At 43.0% G+C, this 17,725-nt stretch overlaps 1 protein-coding gene across 2 annotated transcripts in view; it reads right to left on the bottom strand.

Moving 5' to 3' along the window:
• Window positions 1-14,160: 14,160 nt before the first annotated feature.
• Window positions 14,161-17,725, bottom strand: part of rec114 (REC114 meiotic recombination protein) — a 45,895-nt gene continuing 42,330 nt past the window's right edge. For both annotated transcript variants that reach the window (XM_043680204.2, XM_087982219.1), the window contains one exon: window positions 14,161-14,541. In XM_043680204.2, the coding sequence (XP_043536139.2) occupies window positions 14,380-14,541 (162 nt within the window). In that variant the 3' untranslated portion in view covers window positions 14,161-14,379. The remainder of the gene's footprint in view (window positions 14,542-17,725) is intronic.

Raw genomic sequence — 17,725 nt, 5'->3', positions numbered from 1 at the left:
ATGGGAACTATTTCTATTTGTGCAAAGGTAAATTTTCTGCTTATCTGAAATGGCACCGTAACCCACCTCACCCCAACAATCTGGGCTGAAATTCAAATAAGGGTCATGGTTCTCCTGGTGTCCTGATCGTAGCTCGTCCTCTGAAGCATGACACACAGATTAACTGGTTTAACGTCCCATTGTTGTGTATGGGAATCTGCCAGCACCCAATGGCTGCTGTTTCTGCCCATTGAGGAATGCCTGATTTCCATGTAATCCATTGTCTGCAGTTCTTTGGAAACAAATGGGTTCTCGTTGTGTCTCAGTTCATCACACTCTTGCCACAGAGTCAGAAGTTTGTGTTCAAGAAATATTCAGAACAGAACATCTTGAATCACTTCATTGCTCGGGGATTGTTGAGGTGCCAATCATGGAATCCTTACAGTGTGGAAGCAGGCCATTCGACCTATCGAATCTACACTGAATCTCTGAAGGGCATTGCACCAGAACCACACCCATAATCCCACATTTCCCATGGCTATCTCACTTAGCCTGCACGCCTCTGAACAATTTAACATGGCCAACACACATAACCTGCACATCTTTGGACTTTGGAAGGAAACCGGAGCACCCAGAGGAAACTCAGACAGACATGGGGACAGTGTGCAAATTCCACACATTCTGTCACCCGAGGCTAGAATTGAACCCCGGTCCCTAGAGCTGTGAGGAAACAGTGCAAACCACTGAGCCACTGTGCCACCCCTGCAAGCAAACAGAGTGGTAAACATCAGGTACACTGTCACTGTTGTGAAATAAATTTTCTCTGGTGTACTGGCCAAAATTAAGCCCCCAAAAAGATATTACTAAGGCAAAATCAAATCAGATTGCTGTTCATGGAAAGGTTGATGTATGCAAAATGAATTATTTCTTACACTCTAGCAGTGACATCACTTTAAAACTGGCTGCAAAGATCTCTGCGAACATCTTTTCATGTTTTTGAAAGATGTTATACAAATCCCAGTCTGACTTTCACTGGGACACCCACATTCCTATTATGAAGAGCAAAGGTTGGGAGCCATGACAACATTCCACAACTAGCCACACTCCTAGTCACATTGTTCTCATGCATACACAACCTTAGCATCTAGCAAACAGTGAGGAAAATTGCCCTGTCCATAAAACATAGGTCAAATCCATTCTGGCCAATATTTTTTGTTGAATCAGTCTGTTGTACAAGGTAATGTTTCTGAAAGTGGTCATTTTACATCAGCTCCACCAATTTTACCACTGCCTCTCAGAGTCTGTTACCTTGCTTTCAAATGGAGCAGATATGACTGCTAACTCCCTAAGGTCCTATAATTGTGTCTGACAATATGTAGCTACTGCCATCATGGAATAAATCATCTTGTTGTTTAAGAATTGTGCCTCTTCTGAAGATACAATATTGTGCTGTATCGTCAATCAATAATCATTGGATTAGCCTAAGGTAAAGCAAAGGAGGATTAGTGGCAGCAAAGGACATAATGGGAGAGGTGGCAAATACCACAAAATGCCAGCACTGGTCATTTTGGAAAATATCACATGGTCTATCTCGATCATGAGCAAAGTAATGGAAAGGGATTTCAAGGAGTGCTTAGTGTGTAATGAAATGTTCATTGATGCCCACATTGGGTTCTGTTACAAACCTCAATGATCCATATCTGGGCACCAGAGCTGAATTTCAGGAGTGAAGAACATATCTGCCCTCGAAATCAGGGCAGAATGTGACTAAGTGTGCAATTAAAATTAATTGCAATAGCATTTAGGAGAAACAATTCAATTGCTGAAATATACAAAAGGTGATGGTACGGCTGTTGGAGGCCAATCATCTCAGCTCCAGAATATGGTCACAGGAGGTACTTGAGCGCAGCTATCTTCATTAACTTTATCAATGACTTTCATCCAACATTAGAACTGAGAATATTACATGGTGTTCATTTGTAACTCCTCAGACCATGAAGCAGTCCATGACTGCACACAGCAAGAGTGGGGCAAATTCCAGCTGAAGAAATTTTGGACAACTGGCCGTCTAAATATGCTTTTTTTTTCCTTATAATTTGAAGGATTACTCAGATCCTCCAATTACTTCTGCTGATATGTTTGGCTTATGTTATACTGTGGCTTCACCGTTTTGGTGCTGGCCAGAATGAGAGTTACAGAGTCACAGAGATGTACAGCACTGAAACAAACCCTTCAGTTGTACTCGGCCATGCCGAACAGATATCCTAAATTAATTTAGACCCATTTGCCTCCATTTGGTCAATATCCCTCCAAACCCTTCCTATTCATATACCCATCCAAATGCCCTTTATATATTATAATTGTACCAGCCTCCACCACTTCCTCTGGCAGGTCATTCCATACACGCACCATCCTCTGCGTGAAAAAGTTGCCCTTAGGTCCCTTTCAGATCTTTCCCCTCACACTTTAAACCTATACTCTCTTGTCTTGGACTACCCTACCCTGGGGAAAGGACTTTGGCTCTTCACTCTATGTATGCCCCTCATGATTTTGTAAACCTCTCAACCTCCTACGCTTCAGTGAAAGAAGTCCCAGCCTCTCTTTGTTACTCAAACCTTTGATTCCCGGCCACATCCTGGTAAACTTCTTCCTCAGAAACAAAAGGTTTATTTGTATACTTCTGACAGAGGAGCAGAAAGAAGACAGATGGTGTGGAGGGTTGCTAATGATAGTGAAAGAGAGAAAGAGGTGCAAAATTAAGGTCTGGAAGATTCTCCCAAAGCACCAGACAGTATGTGTCCGCATGTGTGTGTGTGTGTATGCATTGGGGGCAGATAAATTTAGGAAAAACGGGGTACAAAAACATAAATATGTAATACATTAAGGAAGAAAAATATCATTCCTCAAATAAGACTTGGAAAAATATAGATTACAAGGTTGTCTGTCCCTCTTGATTATAAAACTCTCAAATAGTTTTTAAGAATTTAATTAGGTCAATTCAATAAGCAACTGACCCATGACTTTAATACAAAATATAGAGTGCACAAATTCTTCCACTTTCATTTTATAAATTAAGGAGACTGACATATTGCAATTATTTATACACTGAGAAGCTCATAGTTGTACATTCCTTATTGCACAGCTCTTTTTATTTTCTGTTTGTTGTGAATGATGATTACTCTTTTAACTTTTACCATCACAACAATTTGACAGCTGCCATTTTCACTTTTTGATAAACCAATTAGCTGTCTTCTTAGACACTTAAGGACAATGTGAGGTTGTGAAAGATGCAACAAAACTCAAGTCATTTCTTTAAACAGTGACCCTTGTTGATTAATGAGTGCCAATTTTGAATTTGTGTTCTCCCCATTCAATCTTTTCGAATGACCAGCTGAATGATTTTGGAGGGCCTTGTGTCAGGATGTCCCTAACTCTAGGCCAGAAGGCCTGACTTCAAATCCCACCCGCCCCAAACACGTCTGTAATAATAAACAAAGAACTGGGATTGCTGGAGATCTGAAACAAAAACGGAAATTGCTGGAGAAACTCAGCAGGTTTGGTAGTATCTGTGGAGACCAAGAATAATTATTATTTCAAGGTCAGTAATCCTTCTTCAGAACTGTTAGCAACTAGAAAAAGATGATGTAAATGCTGACCAGATAGTGAGAGGAGAAATAGAGATAGAGCCCAGAGAGACAGAACAACAGACAGGCAGAGGAAGGGCTGAATGATGGTAAGCCAGTCAGAGAGAAAAGCTGGTGATAGGGACCATAAATCAGTGAAGATGAGTTGGATGTGCCTGTAATATGTCTAAATAGGTAGATTAAATATCTTCAATGTTGCTTGCACTTGTGTGACTGCTCCACAACCTTCGGGGGAGCTAGTAAACAACATGAAAATGCAGGACTTTTTTCTCAGTGATCCGGATGGAGGAGAAGGGCTGAAGAAGGGCTTATGCCCGAAATGTCGATTCTCCTGCTCCTTTGATGCTGCCTGACCTGCAGCGCTTTTCCAGCAACACATTTTTAAGCTCCGGATGGAGGAGAAGGTTTGCCAACACATGAAAGTTAAGGGCTGCTCTCAACACTGAAGTCGGGTAGTGAGATTTCCGAATGGGAGATCGATCAGTGATTTTCCTGAGAATGTGTCTGATGTGGTGAGCTACACTGTGATGGGAAACCCGATGCCACAGATTATGCTTTATGCTACGGCTGGAATTCTAAACAATAGTCTTATAAAGTCATCGAGTCATACAGCACAGAGACACCACTTCGGTCAAACCAGTCTATGCCGAACATAATCTCAAACTAATCCCACCTGCCTGCTCCTGGCCCATATCCCTCCAAACCTTTCCCATTCATGTATCCATCCAAATGTCTTTTAAACGTTGTAATTGTACCCGGATCCACCACTTCATCAGGTAGTTCGTTCCACACTTGAACTACCCTCTGTGTAAAATAATTTGCCTCATCACTTTTTAAAATCTCTCTCCTCTCACCTTAAAAATGTGCCCTCTAGTCTTGAAATTCCCCATCTGAGGGAAAAGACAACTACCATCAACTCTATCTATACCTCTCCTTATTTTATAAACTTCTTTCAAGTCACCTCTCAACCTCCTGCGCTCCAGTAAGAAAAGTCCCAGCCTATCCAGCCTTTCTTTATTACTCCAACCTTGCACACCTGGCAACATCCTGGTAAATCTCTTCTGAACCATCTCGACCTTAATAATATCCTTCCTGTAACTGGGCAACCAGAACTGGACACTGTATTCCAGAACAGGCCTCACCAACATCCTGTACAACCTCAACATAATGTCCCAACTCTCATAATCAAAGGACTGAGCAATGAAGGCAAGCATGTCAAATATCTTTTTAACCACCCTGTCTATATGTGATACAAACTTTAGAGAATTATGTACCTACACCCCTAGGTTCCTCTGTGCTAATACACGACCTAAGGCCCAACCATGAACTGTATAAGCCCTACCCTTGCTTGTTATACCAAAATCCAATACCTTGCATTTATCCATCTGTCATTTTTCAGCCTGCTGATCCACTTGATTGAGATCCTTTTGTAATCTTAGTAACCTTCTTTACTGTATATTATGCCACTAATGTTGGTGCCATCCACAAACTTACTAATGATGCCTTCTATATTCTCATCCAAATCACTTATACAAATGAAAAACAGAAGAGGATCCAGAACCAAACCCTATGGAACACTGCTGGTCACAGGCCTCCATTCGGAAAAGCAACGCGCCACCAGTCCTCTCTGTCTCCTGCCATTAAGCCAATTATGTATCCAATTGGCAAGCTCGCCCTGAATCCCATGTGACCTAACTTTACCAATTAGTCTACCATGCAGAACCTTGTCAAAGACTTTATGAAAATCCAAACTCTGCCATCATCAATCTTTTTGGTAACTTCCTCAAAAAACTGAATCAAGCTTGTGAGACACGAATTTCCTAGCACAAAACCATGCTGACTATTCCTAATTGATTTTTGCCTTGCTAAATGTCCATAAATCCTATCTTTTATTATCACCTCCAACAATTTACCGATAACCGAAGTCAGACTCACAGGTCAAAAGTTCTCTGGTTTCTCCTTACAAACTTTCTTAAACAAAGATATAACATTAATCACCCTCCAGTCATCAGGCATCTCACTCCTAGTTACAGAAGATGCAAATATTTCTACAAGGGGTCTCATAATTTCTTCCCTTACTTCCCAAAGCATTCTGCATACATTAGATCAGGTCCCAGAGATTTATTCTTTAAGACCTCCCAAACTTCTTTTTTCTGTCATGTGAACTGTTTCTAAAACATTAAAGTTTATTTATCTCCCAAAACATATTTTTTTTGGCAACCTTGCACATTCTGTTCATGCTCAGCAAGCACGCAGTGTGAGAAGATTTGGGTATTTGCAGCATTACCCATTCGTGCCAGATACTGCACTCCACGCAGCAAGTTCCATGGAAGAAGAGACATAACTTAAATTCTAAGAATGGAATCTTTATTACAGGCAGGAGATTAAAATCACACTCAACAAAATGGCAGAGTCGAGAAAGGAAATGTGCATTTTCATCAGGAATAAGCAAGGCTTTGTGATTCTTTTTTTATGCATAGCACAAGTCAGTGTCACAAAACTTTATTAATGGCAAGCCAACATTTTCCAGTGAGCAAGCAAACCTATAAAACTGAGCAGCAGCAACAACGATTTGAGGTATTCCATTGAAAAATGGGGCAGCACAGTGGTTAGCACTGCTGCCTCACAGCTCCAGGGACCCAGGTTCAATTCCAGCCTCGGGAAACTGTCTGTGTGGAGTTTGCACATTCTCCCTGTGCCTGCGTGGGTTTCCTCCGAGTGCTCCGGTTTCCTCCCACAGTCCAAAGATGTGCAGGTCAGGTGAATTGGCTATGCTAAATTGCCCATAGTGTTAGGTGCATTAGTCAGAGGGAAATGGGTCTGGGTGGGTTGCTCTTCGGAGGGTTGGTGTGGACTGGTTGGGCCAAAGGGCCTGTTTCCACACTGTAGGGAATCTAATCTAATCTTAAATACGGTTTGCTTTTGTAGCTGTGCTCCTGTCATAAATGTAAACAGCAAAATAAATTTTCAAATATGCTGTGAAGGGCTCCTTATTTATTACATTTGATGTTGTTGCTATTGTGTACAATAAGTGAGGTACAACTAAAACAAGCCAAAAACAGCAGCATTGTCAACGAGAGGATCAAATGGAAAAGCAAGTCATTTGTTTATAAATAGAATTCAAAAGCAGCTTTCAGCTGAGTAAAACTATGTGGGAGAAGGTGGATTTTGCATAAGAGTAGTATCCCACTTCTTTGTGTATCTGCACCACTGCAGGTCCAAGTGTGAAAGACACAGTCTCATAATAGAGATGTACAGCACAGAAACAGACCTTACAATTGACCTCATCCATGCCGGCCAGTTATCCTACATTAATCTACTCCCATTTGCCAGCATTCGGCCCATATTCCTCCAAACCCTTCCTATTCATACACCCATTCTTTGAAATGTTCTAATTGTACACCCCTCTACCACTTTCCCTGGCAGTTCATTCCATACATGCACCGCCTTCTGCATGAAAAAGTTGCCCCTCAGGTCTTTCCCATCACCTTAAACCTACGCCCTCTAGTTTTGGACTCCACTACTCTTGGGGAAAAGATCTTGGCTACCACCCTATCCATGCCTCTCACAATTTTATAAACCTCTGTAAAGGTCACCCTTCAATCTCCGACACTTCAGGGAAAACAGCCCTGGCCTATTCGGCCTCTCCTTATAGCTCAAACCCTCCAACCCTGGCAACATCCTTCTAAATCTTTTCTGAACTCTTTCAAGTTTCACAACATCTGTCCTTTAGCAGGGAGACCAGCTGGTATTAAAGAGGGACAATGTGAGTTCCAGATGCTGCTGTGAGGAGACAGTGGAGTGAAATATAGTCAGCTGGATGTTGTGATGGGCAGCTACTAGTTCCATAAGAGAAGTAGGCCATTCAGCCCATCGAATGCCCATTCAAAATCACGCTAAGTCATTGATCTCACCACCAGAGTTCCATGCTATTCAACCTTGTTTTTGAAATCTATCAGTCTCCACCTTGAACACACTAGTGATTGTTTCCACCACTTTTTCAGGTACAGAATTCCAAAGATTCACCTCCCTCAGGAAAGAAGTCCCACCTCATGCTCAACGGCCTGGTGTTTATTCGGAGATTTTATCTCCCTGGTTTTGGAACCCCAGCCTTGTGTCATCTACTCTATTTGAATTTTCAAGAATTTTTGAAGTTTCTGAGACTGCCTCATCCTCAGAAACTCGTGAGAACCTCTCAACTAAGATAGTGCTGCTATCCCGAGAATCTCCGCTGTGCTCCCTCCAGATATATACAAGTACAGCCTTCCTTAGATAAGGGGAGTAGGACTACACACAACACTGCAGTTGCATTCTCTCCAGATTTTAGATGCAGGGGCCCTGATTAACATAGGTCTCACGTAATGAAAACTCATACTTACAAACACAATCTCTTATAGGGGTGTAATTTTAAAGATCTGATCACATGGACATTTCCTGTACTTGTGAATGGCTGCTTTATGTTGTCCTGCACTATTTTGTGACTTACATACAAATCGACTTGCAAACAGATTCAAGAGTGGAATTCGTTCTAAATATGCAGACGGCCTGTAGCGCCCATTCACAGGAGGACCTGCCACAGGATTACACCCGAGAAGGGCAGCACAGCCCACAGCAGCCTGGCCTACTTTGTCTCTGCACCTACTGGTGCTGCAAGGAGGCAGACGGGATCAGTTCCAGTATACATGGAAGGCAAAGCAACAATAACCTGGCAATGGTCACCAGCCACTGAGCCCATCAACTGGGAAGGAGCTGATGGATCATAGATATCGTAGATGATTGTCAACCATCCTGTTATAATTTCAAATCATAGAATCCCTACAGTGTGGAAACATGCCCTATGGCCCAACAAGTCCACACCGACCCTTCCAAACTGTAATGCGCCTAGCCTACATACCCCTGAACACTATGGGCAATTTAGCATGGCCAATCCACCTAACCCGCCCATCTCTGGACTATGGGGGGAAACCAGAGCACCTAGAGGAAACACACGCAGACACGGGGAGAATGCGCAAACTCCACACAGACAGTTGGCCGAGGGTGGAGTCGAACCCGGATCCCTGGCGCTGTGAGGTAGCAGTGCTAACCACCGAGACAGCGTGCCACCCCTGAGTAATCCTGAGTTGAGCTGATAACCTCCCAGTGGGACAGATGTCTACCCCATTGTATTGGAGACCAGGACACATGTTCCGCTGGTCACTTATCTTTGTCAGATCACTCAGACTGCCTGTAGTGCTTTCATGGTGTGGAAATATAGTACAGAAGGAGGTCATTCAGCCCATCAATTCCATGTCAGGCATCCTCCATTCTGTAATGATGAGCTCAACAGCCCAGCTCTGCGCCCATAGCCCATCATGTTTCGTTCACTCCACTGCTCATCCGATATTCTTTTGAAATGGTTGATTGCATCAGCTTCCACTGCTCTCGTGTCCCTGTTTTGCTAAAAGACTAATGGGTGCATCTTGCACTAAGACAGGAGAAGCTGAGGTCTGGGTAGGCTGCTGGTGGAAGGAGCAGGAAATCTGAGCATAATCTAGTGCCCCTCATCCCACATCTTCGCAGTGCCATACAGAGAGAAGAGCTGATATGATGCTTGCTACCCCCACCCAAAACTTAGCCTTCAGCTGGCTATAACCCTCATCCCTGATTACCACATTCCCTAACCCCACCCACCATTCTTTCTCCTCCTGTTCCCTGATCAGTGCCTGCTCCTGGCCTCTCACCTGCTCTCGGATTGCTGTAGACCCTGCTGAAAGAGAGGGTACTATATTTCAACACACTCTCCACACAGTACCATCTTCATTAATTATCTTGCATAATAAGGGGCAAGGCATTCAGGACTGAGATGAGGAAGAATTTCTTCACTCAGAGAGTTGTGAATCTGTGAAATTCTCTCCCACAGGAAGTCGTTAGGGGCCAGTTCATTCCCTATATTCAAGAGGGAGTTGGACCAAGCCCTTCTGGCTAAAGGGATCAAGAGGTAGGGAGAGCAAGCAGGAGTGGGTTACTGAGATTGCATGATCAGATGATCAAAATGAATGGTGGTGCAGCTTCAAAGGGCTGAATGGCCTACTCCTGCACCTCTTTTCTGTGTTTCTATAGCCACCAATGCATTAGATGTGCAATAGCATAAAACTAACCACCCCAAACAATAATAAGAACTTTGGTATATATCTGTCCTCTCCCCGCACCACCCTACAATCACAAAAATGGTTCACAAATCTCCCTCCCATCTGCTTCATATCTAAGTGAGTCCAGGCTGGGATTTTATGCATGTATTTGACACCTTCTCAGGTCAACCTGACTTCAAACATTGCAGTGGCCAATGCCCTGGACCCATCCTTTGCTCTCTCCAATACAGAAACATGCTCATCAGAATTTTGAAATTTGCTTAAAAAGTTTTCTTTTTTAAAAAAATTAATAACCTTATAAATTTAAGGTATTTTGTAAAGGTTGCAATTCCTCACCTCTCTCAATGTCCCCTTTGAGTTGGGTTATGGAATCAGTTTTCAGCATTTTATAATAACTATAAGAACTAGGAGCAGGAGTAGACAAGACAATTCAGCCCCAAGTCTGCTTCACTATTTGATACAATTCTGGCTAATCTCACCTCTGCCTCAACTCTTCTTTCCTGCTCACTCTTCATAATCCTTCAAGCCAGTGCTAATTACCTATCTCTTCCTTAATATCTGAGAAAGCAAATTTCACAGATTCATGACACATTGAGAGAATTAATTTCTCCTTAAATCTGTTTTAAATCTGCTACCCCTCATCATAAAACTTTGGCCTCTCGTTCCAGATTGCCCCACATGAAGAGACATCTTTTCTACATCAGTGAAACAAAGAACTGCGGATGCTGGAAATCAAACAAAAACATAACTTTCTGGAGGAACGCAGCAGGTCTGGCAGCATTTCTGATGAGAAAATTCAGTAATCATTGACCCTTCTTCTGCTTTCTCTCCACAGATGTTGCCAGAGGAAAAATGAGGTACGAAGGTAAACTGGCCAAGAATATTAAGGAGGATAGTAAAAGCTTTTTTAGGTATGTGCAAGGCAAAAAAATGGTTAGGACAAAGATTGGGCCCTCGAAGACAGAAACAGGGGAATATATTACTAGGAACAAAGAAATGGCAGAGGAATTAAATGGGTACTTCAGATCCGTGTTCACTTGGGAAGACACAAGCAATCTCCCTGAGGTAACAGTGGCTGAAGGACCTGAACTTAAGGGAATTTATATTTGCCAGGATTTGGTGTTGGAGAGGCTGTTAGGTCTGAAGGTTGATAAGTCTCCGGGGCCTGATGGTCTGCATCCCAGGGTACTGAAGGATGTGGCTCGGGGAATCGTGGATGCGTTGGTGATTATTTTCCAGAGTTCAATAGATTCGGGGTCGGTTCCTGAGGATTGGAGGGTGGCTAATGTTATACCACTTTTTAAGAAAGGTGGGTGAGAGAAAGCAGGTAATTATAGACCAGTTAGTCTGACCTCAGTGGTGGGAAAGATGCTGGAATCTATTATAAAGGATGAAATTACTGCACATCTGGATAGTAGTAACAGGATAGGACAGAGTCAGCATGGATTTATGAAGGGGAAATCATGCTTGACTAATCTTCTTGAATTTTTTGAGGATGTAACTATGAAGTTGGACGAGGGAAATCCAGTAGATGTAGTGTACCTGGACTTTCAGAAAGCTTTTGATAAAGTCCCACACAGGAGGTTAGTGAGTAAAATTAGGGTGCATGGTATTGGGGGCAAAGTACTAGATTGGATTGAAAATTGGTTGGCTAATAGGAAACAAAGGGTAGTGATAAACGGCTCCATTTCAGAATGGCAGGCAGTGACCAGTGGGGTACCGCAGGGATCCGTGCTGGGACCACAGCTTTTTACAATATATGTTAATGATATAGAAGATGGTATCAGCAATAACATTAGCAAATTTGCTGATGATACAAAGCTGGGTGGCAGGGTGAAAAGTGATGAGGATGTTAGGAGATTACAGGGTGACCTGGACAAGTTAGGTGAGTGGGCAGATGCATGGAAGATGCAGTTTAATTTGGATAAATGTATGGTTATCCACTTTGGTAGCAAGAACAGGAAGGCAGACTACTACCTCAATGGAATCAATTTATGTAAAGGGGCAGTACAGAGAGATCTGGGTGTTCTTGTACACCAGTCAATGAAGGCAAGCATGCAGGTACAGCAGGTAGTGAAGAAGGCTAATAGCATGCTGGCCTTCATAACAAGAGGAATTGAGTATAGAAGCAAAGAGGTGCTTCTGCAGCTGTACAGGGCCCTGGTGCGACCACACCTGGAGTACTGTGTGCAGTTCTGGTCTCCAAATTTGAGAAAAGACATTCTGGCTATTGAGGGAGTGCAGGGTAGATTCACGAGGTCAATTCCTGGAATGGCAGGATTACCTTACACTGTAAGCGACTGGGCTTGTATACCCTTGAGTTTCGAAGATTGAGAGGGGATCTGATTGAGACATATAAGATTATGAAAGGATTGGACACTCTGGCAGTAGGAAACATATTTCCACTGATGGGTGAGTGTCGAACCAGAGGACACAGCTTAAAAATACGGGGTAGACCATTTAGGACAGAGCTCAGGAGAAACTTCTTCACCCAGAGAGTGGTGGCTGTGTAGAATGCTCTGCCCCAGAGAGCAGTGGAGGCCCACTCTCTGGATTCATTTAAGAAGGAGTTGGATAGAGCTCTCAAAGATAGTGGAATCAAGGGTTATGGAGATAAGGCAGGAACAGGATACTGATTAGGAATGATCAGCCATGATTATATTGAATGGCGGTGCAGACTCGAAGGGCTGAATGGCCTACTCCTGCACCTATTGTCTATTATCTATCTGATTTGTCAATCTCCCTGTACCTGGACAGGGAGACGGACTGCTAGACGCATCATGCATCAGATTACAATTTTAGCATCCTAGTAATTTGCAGCTAAGGTTGAAAGCCCAATTAATGTCAATAACCACAGGCTGCACCTCTCCAGTACTTTCTGATGCTGTAATATCTTACTTTTGGCATTTTGGCATTTCAGCACTCCTTTGATATTGCACAGTACTTACCGAATGGAAATTTAAATTAACACCATCCACCATTATTGCAGTGGCTTCAGATTCAGTACCTGTCAGCCATGAATGAAGCAAGGCCTGTTTGACAACTTGTCTTTGTTTGTCCAAAACTGGTACACATTTGTTTTTCCTCACATGGAGCAGTAGAATAGAGGGACTAAATTCCATAGTAGTTACATTTCCTCATTCTTTTATACTTTCTGCAACCGTTGACTTACTTCCTCATTCACAATTGCTCAGAACTGTTCAAAGGAAAGGTTTTACTTCAGCGTGTTTTGGTTAATTACAGATGGTTCCCTCCCTTGGCAAAATATTTATTTCCCAATAAAGTGGACTCTGGTGCTCCCATTCCCTCGCTCCGGCACTTTTCGCTCCTGTTCTCTCAAGCGGACAGGTTGGCTTGACAATGATACGTGACCTTGGGAGTATGGTTCAGCAACTTACTTAACCACAGCAGCAGACACTTTCAGGTTCAGAATTTGAAAAGCCTGTTTGCACTGTCTTCCAACACAGCAAGCTCCCAGCATTTGCGTTCAGCGTTCATGATCACTGACTCACGCAAATCATTCTTTGCACCATATTGCGCAGTGTGGTGTCAATGCCAGCCCCTCTGGGGTTTACAGACCACAAGCGTGGACAACATGGGAAAGGGATTTGAAAATTTGCATGTGAAATTGGAGCTGCACACACAAAACAAAAATGACAAAATACAGCTCTTAAAGCCATAGTATTGTCACGCCAGCAGTATGGTTCACAGATTATTTTATAGCTACTGAGGCAATTTGTTCCAACTTTTATAAAAGGAATTGATGGAAGATGCTCAGGCAAGAAAGTGGAGAAGCCCTGATCCTGGCTAAAAGCGAGGAGTGAAAGGCAGATGGTGACAAGGTTTGCCAGTGGGCTGGAATATGGGCCGTTGATGAAGTAATGGTTTGATTCAACATCACAGACTTGCTGAGGCTGTGAACAGCCAATGAAAGGGATCATTTTTTAGAGCAGCTAAGCACATCAGGCTTTTGTCTCTTCAACAAATGATTAGTTGTTCCACTGGGAAATTTTCATAGCAGATTAAAAAGTGTGATTTTCAAATATCCCATTGGTTCCTATTCTAAAACTTGGTGATATTCCTCTGCTCGGCATTCCATGTGAACACCTGGATTTTATTTTTCTGACACAATGAGAGCGGTGACAATATCCCAAACGAGCAACACAAGGTCAAGATATTGAGTGTTCAACTAAGCACGGTCTGCGAAATGCATTTCCAACCTTGTAGCCTGCACAGGTTCATGTTAAATGAGGTGGTGTGTCTATCTGCTGGATAGCCAACTGCATGAAACAGAAATGAAAATTACAGCCTGGATTAAGGTTAGAAACATCCATTAAGAACTTATTCTATTTTAAGAATGGGTACAAATTCAGTGAATTTGACTTAGTGAAATTAAACAAAAGCTCAAGTTGACTGAAAAATTTATTATTGTTTAATGATGGGACAAACTAATGATAAGAAATGAGAACATCGAAGATACATTGACATTGTACTGCAATGGATATATTTGTCAGAAGAAATCCAGACATGAGGTGAGTTAATGAAGATTAATGCAATTAGTAGCAATTCCCTTCAAGTAGCAATCTGGTTATTGTCAACTGGGGAAAGGCCAAAATTGTTCTGAGTCATTAGTCAATCAGCTTTTTAAGTTCCTGCTCCACCTGTTCCACAAACGCCGGGAAGCTCTGATCCAGCAGACAGAGTCGCAGGAATGGACCCAGCTCTTCAGTGGTCAAGGCTGACTGTTGGTAGGCCACTGGCAGCTGAGGTGAAGTTGCTCCCAGCATGGACTAGGGAAGAAAAACTCATGACAGATTCAAAGTGGTTTTCAAAAGACCCGTCACTGAAGTATGTTCTCTCTCTCTCTCGAGCTTCAACGTAAGCTTTGACCAGCATGCATATAATATCAAATTAACAAAACCCGAAGTTGAAAAATCAGAAATCAATTTCAAGTTAAAGGAAGGTCAACTGTTAACCTCTTTGTAGGTCAGGCAACACCGATTGAGAGAGAAACAGAGTGTTGGTGCTGGAGAATCACAGCCGGTCAGGCAGCATTCGAGGAGCAGGAGAGTCGACGCTTCAGGAATAAGCCCTTCATCACATTCTTGATGCTCAAAACATCCATTCTCCTGCTCTTCAGATGCTGCCTGGCCGGCTGTGGTTTTCCAGCACCAAAACTCTTCGAGTCTGATCTCCAATGTCTGCAGTCCTCACTTTTTATGCAAGAGAAACAGAGTTGATATTGCGTGAACTGAAGGAAGATAGAAATGTTTTAGGTTTTGTACAAGTAAAAGTGTAAAGAACAAAAAGGAGGAATCCGCCTTTGAGCAGCAGGCAACAGGTTTCAGGGCTCAAAAGGGAAAGAAAGTAATAATGGTTTTGGGAAAGAAATAAAAGATATATCCAACAAACACAGAATGCTGGGGAAACTCAGCAGGTCGCTCAGCATCTTCAGAAAGAGAAACAAACTTAAGACTCGGGCTACTGTCTCTATGGAGTTTACACATTGTCCCAGTGTCTGTGTGGGTTTCCTTTGGGTGCTCCAGTTTCCTCCCAAACTCCAAAGACGTGCAAATCAGGTGAACTGGCCATGCTCAACTGCCCATAGTGCCCAGGGATGTGAAAGGTCATGCACATTAGTCAGGGGTAAATGTAGAGTAATAGGGTAGGGGAGTGGGTCTGAATGGGTTCCTCTTCAGAAGGTCGGTGTGGACTTGTTGGGCCAAATGGCCTGTTTCCACACTGTAGGGATTCTTCTATTCCACGCTTCAAGTCCAGTATGAGTGTTCTTCAGAAAAGATTTGTCTAAAATTAGTCTGAATGACAGAATTATAAACAGCTGCGTCAGAGAAAAAAAAAGTTGTGAGGAACCAGATTAAGATGACACATGCAAGAAACAAAATGGGGGAGGGGTGGGTTTACAATCTGAAATTGTTTAATTCAATACTACAGTATGGAAGGCTCAAAAATGCCGAATTGGAAGAGGTGTTGTTCTTTGAGAGTATGTTAACACTTCATCGGAACACTGTAACAGGCTAAGGACTAAGATGTCCATGTGAGCACATGGACCAGAATTAAAATGGTATGCAACTGGAAGTTCACATTTTCAGACTGAGTGGGGTGACGCACAAAGCAGTCACCTTAACCTCTGCCTTTGGTCTCCCAACGTGGAGCAAGACATGTGAGCAGCAAATACAGTTCAAAAATCGTTAATCAAAACAAGTCCACATAAATTGCTGTTGCATCTGGGATGGCTTGGACAAGGAGAAGGGATGTGGTGAAAGGACTGGTGTTACCCCTCTTTCGCCTGCACAGGAAGGTGCTGTGGGAAAGGAAGTTCTGCTCAGTTCAGCTCCAAAGGAAAGCCTTCAATCTAAAACATTAGCTCTGTTTGTCTCACCACAGAATCTGAGTTTGAACAGCACGGAAAGTGGTCCTTCAGCCCTGTGCTAGTCATCAAACACCTATCTATTCTAACCCATTTTCCAACACTTGTCCCGTAGCCTTATATGCTATGGCATTTCAAGTGTTCATCTAAATGCTTCTTAAATGTCTTGAGGACTTACCCCCTCTGAAACACTTTTAGATAGTGAGTTCAAGATATCTACAACCCTCTGGGTGAAAATGAAATCCCTCAAATTCCCTCTAAACTGCCTGCTCCCAATCCTCCTTATCTCCCAATTCATGAATCCAGACACATTTATCACTAGATGAAGTCTCAACAGAAGTCACAGATGTGTAGAAATTCTCTCCTTAATGTCATTGAGACAACCCGCTGCAAGTGAACTGCAATGGATCAAGACGGCAGCTCACCACAACCTTCGAGGGCAACTAGGGATGGGGCAATAAATGCTGGCCAGCCAGCAATGCCCACATCCCACAAAATGAATTTTAAAAAGGCTCAATTTCATCAATTACTACCAACATTGTAAAAATCACACAACACCAGGTCACAGTCCAACAGGTTTAATTGGAAGCACGAGCTTTCAGAGCGCTGCGCCTTCATCATGTGGTTGTGGAGTGTAAGGTCGTAAGACACAGAATTTATAGTCCACTTATACTCCACAACCACCTGATGAAGGAGCAGTTCTCCGAAAGCTAGTGCTTCCAAATAAACCTGTTGGACTATAATCTGGTGATGTGTGATTTTTAACTTTGTCAATCCCAGTCCAACACCGGCATCTCCAAATCATGACTACCAACATTGTACACTTTCCTAGAATACCTGATCTTCAGTCTCCCTCTGTGAATGCATAGCTTCCCAATGGGAGCTAAGGGAAACAACTAACTCTCATCCAAATTGAGAAGAATAATACTTCTATTGAATACCTTGCCACATCTCGACTTTTAACAGACAAAGAGTACAAATTTGTGGTAACTAGTTGTGATACAGTCAAATAATATTTATTAGGAGAAAATGAGGACTGCAGGTGCTGGAGATCAGAGTCGAGAGCGTGGTGCTGGAAAAGCACAGCAGGTCAGGCAGCATCTGTGGAGCAAGAGAATCCATGTTTCGGGCATAAGATCTTCATCAGGAATGAGGCTTGTGGGTCAGGGCTGAAAGATAAATGGGAGGGGGGTGAGTTTGGAGAGAGGTAGCTGGGAAAGCGATAGGTTGATGAAGGTGAGGGAGAAGGTGGTAGGTCAGAGGGGGCAGTGATGGATGGGTCCAGAGGGCAGTGCTGAGTTGGAGTCAAAATTAGAGTGGTGCTGGAAAAGCACAGCAGGTCAGGCAGCTTCCGAGGAGCAGGAAAACCGATGTTTCGAGCAAAAGCCCTTCATCAGGAAGGGTTTTTGCCCAAAACGTTGATTTTCCTGCTCCTCGGATGCTGCCTGACCGGCTGTGCTTTTCAAGCGCCACTTTCATCTTGACTCTAATCTCCAGCATCTGCAGCACCCACCTCCGCCCGGTGCCAAGTTAGAGGCTTGCGACTATCTGCATGAAACAAAATAGAAATAAGTTTTTCTTTTCCC

The sequence above is a fragment of the Chiloscyllium plagiosum genome, unplaced genomic scaffold (genome assembly GCF_037043375.1).
Source record: "Chiloscyllium plagiosum isolate Xiang-an unplaced genomic scaffold, Cpla_swu_hap1 HiC_scaffold_42, whole genome shotgun sequence".
Lineage (NCBI taxonomy): Eukaryota > Metazoa > Chordata > Chondrichthyes > Orectolobiformes > Hemiscylliidae > Chiloscyllium > Chiloscyllium plagiosum.
The sequence above is the reverse complement of the archived record's forward strand: the minus strand, read 5'-3'. Positions and strand labels throughout refer to the sequence as shown.